This window comes from Anser anser (assembly GCF_964211835.1).
Source record: "Anser anser genome assembly, chromosome: 2".
NCBI classification, from domain to species: Eukaryota; Metazoa; Chordata; class Aves; order Anseriformes; family Anatidae; genus Anser; species Anser anser.
Window position 1 is genome coordinate 45,119,418 of NC_139721.1, and position 14,029 is coordinate 45,133,446.

At 38.4% G+C, this 14,029-nt stretch overlaps 1 protein-coding gene across 10 annotated transcripts in view; it reads left to right on the forward strand.

Moving 5' to 3' along the window:
• The window catches only part of NOL4 (nucleolar protein 4), a 191,058-nt gene that overhangs the window by 93,430 nt on the left and 83,599 nt on the right, over positions 1–14,029 (forward strand). For all 10 annotated transcript variants that reach the window (XM_083823471.1, XM_083823465.1, XM_083823470.1 and 7 more), the window contains one exon: positions 12,111–12,394. In XM_083823471.1, coding sequence (XP_083679597.1) covers positions 12,111–12,394 — 284 coding nt within the window. The remainder of the gene's footprint in view (positions 1–12,110; positions 12,395–14,029) is intronic.

Consider the following 14,029-nt stretch of genomic DNA (forward strand, 5'->3'; position numbering starts at 1 on the left):
ATAGGAGTGTTTCTGCTGGCATTAGCTCCTCAAGAAGGTAATCTTCTTAATCTTCATGTAAAAGTTTTCAGGTTTGCCATCTTTCATTTACACTTTTGTTCAAGGCACTCTCTTATGCTTGTTCTGTTTCCCACCCAAGTGCAGTCCACTGCATTGCAGAGTCCAGGGGAAGTAAAGGTTTAAAAACTTTACTCAGGTGGCTCAAAAGTTAAAATTTTTAAGTCTGCAGCTCTAGAGAGGAATAGCAGTGGATGTACCAGAGCTATTTGTCAGAGCCTTTGGGCTTTTGAATTTTCTACTCATTGTATCACAGTAATTTGGTTTACCAGAGATATTATGCTGACAGATTATCTAGCAAAATCATTCTCTTTTGTCTTCAGATACCTGTTATTCTAGTTGATTTGTAGATGATGCATGAGCAAGTGCTCTGCTATACTTTAGGAATTGTAAGGAATGTATTGGCTTTGATATCTCTCCTGAAAATATTTTCTGAAAATGAAGGAGCATGTTTTAATATTGCTAGTTGGATTGGAAGCCAACATGTCTATCGGTATCAGTAGTATGATGCAGTCAGGATTTAAAAGTGGTGACTTTAATGAAGGCAGAAAAGACCTTGCTGTAGTATTAACATCTTATGGAAAGTCCATGGTCTTCTATCTGGTATCATCCAATTGGTGATAGACATCAAATCATGGATGTGTATTTATGGACATAGTTTGCAAATCTGGTGTTTTTCAATGAAGGTTACATTATATGATTTGGGATTATACTGTCTTGAGACATGTCATTGGAAAACGCTAGGCTAGTAGGAAAAAATACTAGAAGTACACTGTCATATAATGCCTGTACATCTCTCAAGGCAATTCTGGCATTCACTACATGAGAGAGGTTTTTCAGACTGATCAAAGATAGGCTAAGCACTGTTTTTCTTCCTTCTGCTTGATGTTTATAATTGTAATCAACATGCTGGTGAGAATCCTGGTGTGGTTATGTCATTTTTCTCAGTGGCAATATTTTTGTGTTCAGGTAGAGCTTCAATAGCACTGATGACTGTTGTCACCTTTTGCATTGTTTTGCTGATGTTTGGGCTGGTGTTTTAACCTTGTAGAAGCTTAATATTTTTAACTTGTGTTTGTCAGATATAGTAAAAAATAAAATTAAGAAGGCATAGTGGATGCATCATTCAAAAATGATTGCATTTCAGTTGGAGAGAGGCCATCAATTTTGGTATTAAGTGTTCTCCTGTGTGACCAGAATACTGCTTTAACTCAAGCAGTGAGGAGACCACTCACTGTAGTTTCCCAAGGCATGCTCAAATCAGGAAACAGTAATGTACATAGTGCCAGGGACATTTTGGAGTGACAGGATAAAAAGCAAACTGAATTCAAGGGGGACACTATATCCCCCCAACATGATTATTTACTCAGGTTTGTAATAGCAGCTTCCCAAGCCCTGGAATTATTTATCAAGTTTCTGAACTGCAGTTTGTCTGTAACAGAATCCTGCACTTGACTCACTGAGACTCTGTCTTGGCAAAAACATTAATTACATTATGGTAGTTTAATAAGAAAAAAGCAACCCTAACAATTCACTAACACTCACTTTCCTAACATATCAAGGAAGTTTTATTTCTTTGTTGATGGTGCTAGAACTAGAAAGCCTGTACGTTCCTACTTCCCATTTCATATACTTTTCCACTAGTTCTTCTCAATTACCTATTAATTACCTCTTTTTAAACTGAATTTCAGTATATGAATATTAGAGGCACTTATTTTACTCTGTCTACTGAGTTAGAATTTTTTCCTGGAAGCCTATATATTAACGTAAGTGGAGAGAAGCCTATATATTAATGTGGTTGGAAAGGATGTGACTGAATTATTCTAGAGCGAAAAGCAAATATTTTGAAAGAAAATAAGAAAAAACAGGTTGCTTTTACCAATATTATCAAATAAAAATGAGAAAAAATATCAAAATGGGAGGAAATTAAGCATTTTCTGTCTTCACTTTCATTGTACACTTGTGAATAACAATAAAATATCTTTAGCTTACTTGATACAAGTCTTTAAACTGTACTTTCCTGTGTAAAAGCATCAAAAATTAACATTTTGAAATCCTGAGAGGTACAAACCTGATGGTGATATGTCCAGTAAGTCCAAATTATTTGTAGAAATATTTTTCCTGAGAGCTATACTATTAACTCTCTCTCTCTCTCTCTCTCTCTCTTTAATTTATTATAGAGAGACTCAAAATATAGGTCTGATTGGGTCAGAATGACATTTTGAACTTAGAACTATGCTTGGTTTTATTAACCTAAATAGCTACATTATAGCCACTAAGACTGTGTAAAAATACAAAAATAAAGCAAAAAATTTTTTTTGCAAGTCTTTTCTAGAATGTTTCTAAAATAAAACTTAAAATATAATCCCAGCATTTGTTGAACTTCAGCAGTACTCTTGGTTCTCCTGTGTTCAGGCATGTGCAGGTATCTCTTCCGAATTCTCTTCTTTTTCACTGGGTATGTAAGACTTAGTTTTACTTGTTATCTTCTAATGACAGGGAGGATGTTAAGAAACATGACTTATTCATATTTCAAGAGGAAACTTCTGCTCAGACTTCTACTAGAAATACAAGCAAACAGGCAGATCCAGCAATTTATACTGTAAAGTTTGGGGCCTCAAGTAAGAGTTTGGATTAAATGTTGCTAAGGCTATATGAAGCTCAAAGTAGCCATTTGTGTTTGCTCTCCAGGCTTCTCTCCTCTTTCTCTCCCAGTTTTACTCACAGAGTGGTCTATAATGAGCCTTAGTTGTTCAGCCTTGTTGCCTTTATAGAAAAGAAGGTGGAGGTTTGCTGAGGGGGTGCAGAGCTGTCAAGCAATCACGGGTCTTGCTTGAGCTTGTGCTAAGGGCTTCACCTTTCCAGAATGAAGTGCAGACTGCTCTCTGTGTGAACCCACTCAGCACACCAAAGCTGGCAAGCTGAACTGTAGATTTTTAAGGGTTTTATTGAAAACACCAGTATTTGGGGCAAGCAGTCTGTGGAGAATTTCCTCTACTGACTCCAACTTGATATTTTGTCTTTCCTTTTGTCTTCTGGCAGATCCTGATAAAATAGAATCTGACACTGCACATGTGCACTAGATACAAGTGGCAGATAAGTTTAGCATAATTCCTTTCAGCCCCATTTGGGTTGATGCTTAGGAACCAAACTTGAACCTACATGTTACTCTTTGGTCTGTTGCTGGCACAACACCACATTGTTTTTGATGTGGTAAATGGCTGCTGCTGCTGCTGCCTTTAGCTGGAGAAGCATAAGCCTCTTCCAGGATGGGCAACTTTCTTTTCACTTTAAGGAATTTTTTTTTTTTTCTTAACACATTGCTGTCTCAAACTTCCTTTTTTGTAGATGTATTATGTCTGTAGTTGGAATTTCCCTCAGAACTAAGGGATGATCTATCCCAAACCCTGCTTGCCTCTCTGTCTCCCAGCCTCTGCCAATTCCTAGTTTTGTATCAGTAAACTTTTTAAGCCTGTAGTCCTGTTGAGGACGAGTACAAGTCCATACGTCTGGCACCACTCAAATGTCAGGCTGAGAACTTGTTCCTGCAATGCTTGTCCAGAGGTGGAGCTCTAAGCTACAATTTTCAATGCCAAATGACATTTTGCATGTCAGATATACAGACTAATAACTTTTAGAAGAATTGCAGGTTTTCTATATCAAGAACTGCTTGACAGAGCTTTCACCACAACAGTGCCCTAGAGGTTTCTCCAGAATAAAGAGAAAATGAGAGATTTTTCTCCCCAGATGCAGTGTGGGCCATGTCTTTTGATGTGGAAATGCCAAAGCACAAGTACGAACTAGATGCATAGTGATAATAAGACTACTGTGCACCCAGTGAGCTATTGAATTGGTTATTTACATGTGCAGTACCCTCCTAATAGCCATTCTGCTTCATCTCCTTGTGTGTATGCAGGAACAGAGCTCTGCAGGCAAAGTAAGCTTGCAGCACTCAAGATTTATAAATGAGCCCTTCTCTAACACTTATCAGTGCTGTGACTGACAGGGAAGTATTATTTTGCTGATAGCTGCTGATGCCATGGAGTGGCAGTTGTTCACTGTTCTCTTATTTAATGTTATAATTGAATAAAATGATCTGCCTGTTTTGTGCCTGCACCAAGAAAATAGAGACATTTATCCATGGGAAACTTGTTAATTACTGGTTTTGTTGTTGTTGCTGTTTTGTTTGTTTGTTTAATAACAAAATAAGATTTACAGCCTGGAGAAAGCTGATTCCACAGTGTATGTGCATGTGGTATACCAAACCTATAAAACTTAACTTACTGTACCCTCACTGACAATGGCAAAGGATTAGTTTTGTATTTTTTTTTTCTTCACCTTTTTCATAAACTGATACAGTGAGTGATCACAAAAAGTTATTCCTGACCTAATCTGCCACCACTGAAAACAGCAGTGAGGAGTTCACTGATTGGCATCACATTGAAACTGATGGAAATTGCAGGCTCAAATTTAAGTGCAGCAAGTTCCATAGTTGAATTCACAAAAGCCACCCGTGTCAGGAAAGCTACCTGTATCAAAAGGAGGAAAAAAAATGTTAACGTTAGTAATGTTAGCTGAAGAGGATGACTAATACATATTCCTGCAATGAAGCAAATGCAGTCCCACTGAGAATGAAGAGACTGAGTTCTTTGCACATCATCCGACTCCTGTCATCTGAAAGGCCCTTGCCCACCTCTTAATTCCAGCTCCTTGTTTCCTTGCCACAGTACTGACATTTCAGTGGAAACAGTGGTAGTAACTTTTGTGAGTAGCAGAGAAGGGTGCTTGCGATTTACACAGGTTCAAAGAGACACTGGATATTTGCACGGAAAATAAATCTGTTGAGTGTCAGTATGCTCACAGAGACCACCTCCAGCTTAGGAAGACCTTGAGCTGAAAATCACGAGGGGCTGGGCAAGCCATAGGGGGAAGAATTCTATACACTTGCCTTATTCTCTTCCCTAAACATCTCCTAATAACCACTGCTGGAGATAGGATGTTGGACTAAGTGGATTTTTGATCTAACCAGCTATGGCCATTCTTATACTTTCTGAAACAGGAAATAATAGAGGGTCTGAAATCACCTTTGTACCTCCAATAATTCACCTGCTGTTCTTTATCATAATATGAATGGGAATGGAGAAGATGAATACATATAGTTGATTTTGACTGGCTTTTAAGTTATGTATTGAACTCATGCTTGAAACATGACTTGTGATATAAATGAAGCATAACCGAATACATAACTGTGACAAATTGATATTAAATGGTCATTGTGAGAAGTGGTGGGAGTGAAATGTGACCTCGCTTTTTTGTTAGTTCCTTTAGAAAAGTCTCTGTAATTATTTTGTACTACAGAAGTTTCTGTGAGTCAGTAGTCTATGCCACCTTTTGTCTGATTCACTGTGTTCCTCTCCCAAAATTGCCTGCCATTGGTTGCCACTAGTAGAGAGTTTTTTTCAATAGCTCCAGTTTTGAAGGATTGGTAGTGTGACTTGGGTTTGTGGAATTACAGAAAGAATGTAACTAACTTAGTTTCAAATGTTTGCTTTTGTAGCATATTATTTTAATCAAAGTTGTATTTTAACATTGAAAAAGTTAAAGCAAGTGCAATGATGAAGCCAAAGGTTTAAAGAGAACAGCATTGTAACTCAAAACCAGTCTGGAGTCTGTCACTTTTTGGTCTGCAATATTGTCTGTTGCAAATGGTCCTGCTCAAATGAATCAGATTGCTAAGGGTGTAAGCTGTTGTTTACCAAGACCTGGGCTGCTGGTATATAGCCCAGAGTTTAAAGCAACTTTCATCATACAGGACTTTGGTAGGCAATCTGTGAGTGGTTTTTATGACAGACAGCCTGCACTTGCACAAGCTTCAGTCTCACTCTTCCCACTTAGCTCACTCATATCCAACCTCCTCCTTTTAGAAAGAACCATTACCCACCTTACAGTAACTGTAGCTCTCAGAGATACTCTGTCAACTGGCAACCCACTCAAAGTGTTCATTTAACCTTGTGTGCATGCTACCTTGGAGTCTGCAAGCATCAGGGTGTGTTTGGGCTGCATATGTGCCCTTATCCCATCTCCACTTCTTAGAGCAAGACAAGCAAAGTGGCCCCAACAATAGCCGTCTTAATTTGGTGTGATTAATCAGGCTCACTACTGTCAGAAATGGTGCTAGCTTGTACGACCCCCACTCATATGGTCAAATTTGCGTCAAGAGAGCCAAAGCTGCTGTAAGGTTAATTGCCTTTTCCTCTGTTTTTGTCTGCTTCCTAAATAAGCTATCTGCTTTGCTGTGTTAGAGCTGCTTTGGTATCATGGGGTTCTCATTTCATTCTTGGCATTAATGAGACAGATTAGCTTCTTGACCCACCACCATCTTTTCAGAAGATCTGAGCGTCTGGGTGATGTATGGTTGTGGGACTGTGCCACATTGCTGTTGTTAGAGCTGAAGGCCAACACTATGGATTTCTGACTAGTAAAATAAGCAGTAAGTTTCAGGCAGTTGTCATTACAAATCTCAACTATAGAAACTAGTCAAGTATACTCTAAATATTAACTGAATTCCAGCTTGACAAGTAATTTGAGGAAGAGAGATGATTTATTCAGAGATCTGCCTTTATATAGAATGATTTGTTGACTCTCTCCTTGAGTTACCTGCAAGGAATATGAAAAGTCTGGGTGAATTATAGTACAAAATTGTTTGTTAACAACAATGCAAGAGATCCTTTAAAACATCTGTAGATTTTTCTCTCAAGGAAATAAGCAACACTTGTATGCATTTGAGGTTTACAGTAATTCAGTGATGCTTATATCAGAGTTCAGATCTTAAATTTGTGCTCTCAGAAAACTGGTGTTTGAGGGACTTGTTATTCTAGTCAGATTTCATGCACTCTTCAACTTGCTTTCCTTTAAGAGAACACTTACTGAGAACAGTGTTGAGCATTTGACATATCTGGTCTAAAGACAGTTCTTTCTATGTGGAAGAATTGTATTTTAACATGTAACAGGAGATTCTCTAATTCTAGTAAAATGTGGGTTTTGACCATTCATAAATCTACACATTGTTGGCAGGAGAACATAACCCTTTAAATTAAGACCTGATTTCCTGCTCTAAATCAGTGTTCTTAAACTGTCAACTGTCATGGAAATCACCTGCAGAATACAAGGCGTAAAATACAGAGAAACTGAGTTTTGGCAAATGTTTAGGCTGTGCTAATGAGAAAGTTTGTGGTGGATAATTGGAGTGAAGAATGCAACAGTTCTGAGAATCAAATCTCATATTCAGAGCACCTGTTTGAGTGTATTGTTTGGGATTTCTTTCTTGGCATTGTCTTATCTTTCAAGTTTCCTTTGAAATCAGGGAAAGAATCTAACACAATGGTGACTGCAATGAACTTGGAAAGTTCTCAGGCATGACTCTGGGCTTTTGAAGTATACAAAAACAAAGCTGGTGTTATTTTGTGTCTGGTTGGCCTCATGACAATATAGAAGGATGAACTGGAAGCTCTGATGCAATGTGACGAATAATGAGAAACTGACATGAGGTAGGAATATCACTGCAGTTTTTGTTTTGAGAGTTGTTCCTAACAAAGAGTACTCGGAATGATGATGCCCAGAGGTGCTAGTCAGAACAGGGGATCAGTGTGGAACTCTGCAAGGCGGGAGCAGGAGATGTTGGCAACAGCAGGTTTAAGAATTATCAGTATGTGAGAGAGAAGTTTGTGCTGAAGGCTGGACAGTGCTCTTTGGTTCAGCAGGAAGCAGCGTGCTACTCCGTCCAAAGATACCTTCCCTCTGCAATTAGTCTTTCTCTGAGCAGTGATGGTCTTTAATCCGTGGATGGGGTCTCTCTGTGTAGCTGAGGCACCCGCTGACTGTTTCTGAGAAGTGAAACACCTGTTTTGCAGACACTCTCCATTCTCAGGCATAACTAATAAAAATGGTTGTAGATGGGCTTCCAGCCTTCCGGTATGCTAGGGTACAGGTTTGAAAACTGCTGAGTTCCTAAAGAGACATCCTGCCTTGGGCAGCAGTATTTGATGAAGCCATTATTCACTAGCATGGCTGATGCCTGTGGATGGTGGTGGCCTGGGGAGGAGATGAAGATGTGAGTTCTTCCCTCTGCCTCTTTCACAACACCCTCTGCCCCTCTCCTTTCAGCTCCTGGTGTGTGCAGCTGTGGATTGCTTCCTTGAAGGTCTTCCCATAAACATAAGGCATATTTCGAAAACATGTTCTCCTTGCATCAGCAGTGTGATCACTACCCAGGCGTGGACTGATCGTGCTGGAGGCCAGGACCAGTCAGGCCCCAACAGCTGCCATGGTGATGGGAGGACCCAGGGGTGCCGCCATGTTCTCTGTCCACATCTCTCTACCACCCTGGGGATGCACCTTTGGCTTCTCCCCTGTGGTGGCCGCAATTAGTGGTGTCCTTCATGAAGCAACAGCCATTGGCAAGCTACTCTGGGGAAACACGCATGGGCAGCCATAGCTGAACAAAGCCTCAGCTCCCTGAGCCTTCCTGAGCTTGCATGCCCATAGCTGTTGTGCCCCTGCAAAATGTGATAAAACATATTTGGAAAGGGAACAGGCTTTTCTCCACATCAGCTTACTGTTGCTGCTTTGTGGTGATCAATAAAGGAAAGCAAACTGCAAGCAAACCCTGCGTGCAAGCCACTGCAGGGTGAAGCGACAGGGTGAGATCTTGCCTCTTGACCTCTTGAGAGTTGGTGGCCACCAGTGAGAGAGGTCCATGGGACAAGTTCCCACCAAACTTGCATTGCCCCTTGGTGGCCATGCATCAGCCATGTGCTCTTGCAGGCCCGGTAGGTGTCGGGGCCCTGTCAGGAGAGCAGCCCTGCCTTGGGGAATGTGCTATTCCTCTCCCAGGCCAACCCTCCTTGCCTTTTTTCCCCAAACTAATTAGTCCTGATGTGGTTTGTGTTTGTGTACCTCAGGCACTGATTAACTCCAACTTTAGAGTAGCCTCGTTCTTGGCCAAAACAGACCACCTGCCCAGGAATGACAAACGCACTAAAACTTGTAACTTATTTACCTCAGTAACATCTGTAAGGAACTACCAGCACAAAATCACTATTTTTTTCTTGACCTTTTTTTTTTTTTTACATATTTATGTTTATTTGCAAAAGTGAGCTTTATAGCCATTGCAACCACGCTCCTGAACATTTTCCTGACAATCTTTCCTGTTTCTAACAAGCAAGGTTAAAAGACTGTAAAAGCCAGTTATTTGACTTCAAAGTAGGACTGAGATTTACCATCAAGTAACAAAACATTTGCTAAGAAAAGCCAAAGTCATGTATCTACTGTATTATTATTTCAAAGTAATATAATACGTGACAATATTTATTCAGCATAGGAGTTTTTCAATGGTTGTATTTTAGAACAAGTATAAAGGGTCTGTTTATTTTTTTCTGTCACATTGTGATGGTCACACATACAAGTTTTAGTTGTCAACCATTCCTCTTATAGAAAAAAAAAAGGAAAGAGAAAGCTTTATTGTTTATGATTACAAGCCAAAGCTAACAGCCTTGTTTTGGACTTCAGTGTTGCTGGATCTGGCTCCAGACACAGCTCCCTTCCTACTCCATCATTCTCATTTAGCCATCTGTATCCTTTTAGTGTCTCCTCTGTGCTGTGTGATCCAGGACACTCAGATGCCAGCAGACAAAAGTGTCCTAGGGGATCAGATTTGAGTGCTGCAGAGAAAGCAGTGCCCCCAGCTTTTAGTTGGGTGTGTGCATCCTCTGGTACTCACTTTTTTCTCCTATTGTTCCCAACCATAAGGAATATTCTGAATTCTTCAGAGGGAGGAGCATCCCCTACCTGGTGAACAATTCAGCAATTGGTTTAATTAATTTGCAACTAACTGTCACTTGTTAAACTGCTAATCAAGAAGCCAATTTTCTGTTAACTGTCCTAAATATGACTCATCAGTAACCAAAGCATTTCTCTCTTAAATAAATATTTTTTCCTGATATTTCAGAGCTTTTAAAATGAGTAATAAATACAGTTATTTGTTTAAAAAAAAAATCCCCCATATTATAATGCCATTTTCTAGTCTTGAATTGTAAACTTCTGTATTTATTTTTGAAGTTGCATTAAGAAATGTAACCTTTTTTAAAACATTGTTATTATTAATGTATTATTATTAAGGCTCTGTAAGACTTAAGTCACAGGGCATGGTAGAAAGTTTCTCTTTCTACCTCTTCACCTTATTCATTTATGTCACTGACGTCTTCATGTAGCCCCACGTCTTAAAATGAAAATGTTTCCATTGATCTGTTGCAAGCTATGTTGGCGCCTAGCAGATAAAGTTGTATGCATTTAAAAATCCTATTCTTGGAACACTGTGTCTTTTACTGCATATACATTTATATTTACATGCGAGGTAATGTAAAAGTGGTACATATCAAAAGAGGACTTTTTTTTTTTAAGGCATTAATTTTAAAACATTTAGTAAACTCCAAAACTGTTCCAGAGTAAAAGCACATACAGTATGCTTTTTATTATATATTTTCATGAGACTAGATTTTTTTTACAGGTTTACAAAACAAAATCTTCAGAATTTATATCTTATGACATAGTACTGTTGGATGAGTACAGCAAGCAAGACACTGATGTATGATGGCTCACCTATGGCTTTCTAAGTACTAAATTGAATTAGAACATTAACTATTAATTCAGTATTTTCTTCACTTTTTAAATTCTGATCTGAATAATTGTGAATAGTTGTTTTATGCTATATTAACTGTGGAGAGTCAACAATTTGGTCAATCGTAATTTAAAGTGTGAGTATTTTTGAGCACATCCCTTCAAGAATATATTCTTGTGTCTTTCTATACTCCATGTGTATATGAATGTGTTTGCTTCTTTTCCATGGAAGATGTTTAGGAGGTCACAATAGCAGCTGTTACATTCAGGTACTAATATATTAAGGTCCATTTCATCTTGTACCTCCAGTTTCAGTCTGTACACATTCCTGGCTGCTAACCCCCCAGTTTTGATTCCAGCTTCACTGTCTGTGATAAACATAGGCTTGTAGAGCCCTGGGCAGGAGTTTGCACCATTAGCTAAACCATGTAAGTTGCCACACAAGAGGGGCTTTGGAGAACAAGTAAGCAAGCTGAGGTCCAAATTCTGCAGCTGTTTCATCCACTGAAGGATGAATTGTTTTACTAAATAGCCAAAGGACCGTTTAGCAGTAGAGTGGCTGAGAAATTAGCACAGTTGGCAAATTCCAGTGCTGACAAACACCGGATACACAAACCCAGAAGCATGTCAAGACACATGTTAACCAGACAATTTAGCTGTAAAATCTTAATACTAACAACACCACATCCAGAGTTTTCATGTGTAACTCTTAGGCTGATTGATAATTTAAACCGTTATTAAGCAGTATTTTAAAATGTATTGTGACACATAGTAAATGAGCAAAATGAATGAACACATGGGCAAAATGAATAGAGCATCACTGCTTCTGGAGTTGACTTTCCAAGTATAATCGCTACTGCCAGCAGTGAATACATCAGATATATTTACATTGTATCTTTGTAAGAGGATGTTTATGGATATGACATATGCTGCTCTGCACCCTTAAAACCTGAGAGCTAGAGTCTCTCTCAATACCATGTGCATCTCTGTTCACTTCAGAAATATGCAGTACTGCAGTAGTGAACATGGTATAAGAATAAATAGATCCATAGACATATGGACAAACAGATGGATTAAGACAGACTTTGTCAGTTTTTCCCTAAAAATCCAGTGTGATACTTAGCTTTTGTGTACACAGTGACACTAAGGTGTCAGCCCAGATCATTTCCCTTAACTTAGTAATATTTTATGGATTTACTTAAAGTTTTCACTTGAAAATATGGAGGAGTGTGTGTGCACATTTTGCAGAAATGTACTGGTGTTAGTAATATAAAACATTTTACTTCTATTTTTAAAAACATTGTGAACGTATAAACTATGTTTGAACTGGACAGAGATGATGATGTGGCATGTGACTGAAAATATATATTTTTTAATAGATGATTCAGCCGCAGAGAGTTTTAATGGCAATGAGACCGTGGGACACAGTTCCAATGCTTCAGGGGGAACACACTGCAGGGAGATGGCAGAAACCAACAGTAATGGCAAAACAAATCTGGAGCAGGATGAGCAGCCTCTGAACCTGAGTGACAGTCCCCTCTCTGCTCAGCTGACTTCAGAATACAGACTAGATGATCACAACAGTAATGGAAAGAACAAATACAAGACTCTCCTAATTTCTGATCTCAAGATGGAACGGGAGGCAAGAGAAAATGGAAGCAAGGTAAGATGCTTCCACATGCTCCAGATATGAAGTGTGTAGCTTAGAAAAGGAAAAGATTTGTGAGGCCAAACCGAAGGTTATTCCCAGCTATGCATTTATGCAATGTGTCTAATGTTTGTCACATCATTTCTCAAATGCTATACACAGACTTGTATGCTCTGTTGCACATATATGATGCATAAGTACATTGTGTGTGGGTGTACATGGGTGTGTATATATAGATATATAGGCATATATAATGTGCTCACCCTGGAAAAAAATATCAGTGCAGTTCTCCATCAGGCATAAATTTTGTCAGTTCATTTACTGAGAACTGTCTACATTATTCATTTTAAATATATATATATATTAAAATATGTATGTAATGTAATACATATACATATGTATATGTACTGAGATACATATCTATATGTATATTTATAGATGACCATCTCATTACATGTATTATGTATCCGTAGAATGAATCTGCATGAATGTTAAGTGTGTATACCCAAACAAATTACTACATGTGAATTAACAACATCTGAAAGGAACTGATTTGGTTCCTTCCTGATTGTTTGTATTATGCAGGCACCTATCCTGAATGAAAACTGACAAGTTTGCTTTAAGAAGCTGAAATCCCCTAAGGGCTTTTCTCTGTAGTTACCATTATGTGGGTAAGGAGAAGCAAGGGTGGTTATATTGTGAATAAAGAGAAATCCTATAGACTAGACAGCTAGCTTGATAAAAAGATATTTGTCATGATGGCATACTGTAGGGAGGGTGAAGAAATGGCCTGTATCATAGAAATTATCCATTGATCTGCTCTGCTCTTATTGGTGACAAGTTCCTGCTTTTTTTTGTTTTTGTTTTTTTGTTTTGTTTTGTTTTGTTTAACTCCCAACTGGATTACCTCTTTTACAGCGACAGTAATGGGATGTTAGTACTGGATCCAAATAGTATTAATGCTGGTCAGTAGCTTTCAGTAGCACACTACAAAATAACCTGGCAAGATATACTTTGAACTGCCACATTCTTTGCAGAGCTTTGAAATAGGAGTGATATGGAAAACCACTTTTACTAGTTTATTCTGAAAGGGATTGTACATAACTGATGTCTGAAGAACAACAGTTATTTACAGTAAAGTTTTAACTCCTGTCTCCATTGCCTGTGGAGTAAAAATAAAAATTTGAAATGTTAACTCAAGTGTCTGGTTTTGGTGGGTATAAAAAAGGGAGACCATATAGGTGATTGTTAATCATTCTCTTTCTTGGCCATTCTAGTTGAGCAAATCATATATCCCCAAAATTTCTCCATCAAATTTTAATGAAAACTTATTTATGACTTATTTAAGCAACTTTAAACTTATTTAAAACTTTAGTCTTAAATAAGTTTTATTTTAAGACTTATGACTTTAAGCTTATTTAAGACTACAGCTGTTCAGAACATTTTTAATAAGGTTAAAATTTCTAGAACAAATGTTCTGAATAGCTGTAGTCTTAGAGTGTGTATACACTCCAGTGCTGGATTTACTCAGTACCTTGACTATTGCACAGCGAGTCCCAAATTGGTGTATACGAATGGTATTTTCATTTGCTGTAGGGCGCATTGTTCCAGTGAACCTTCTATAAGCCAGTCACCCAAATAATGATAGAC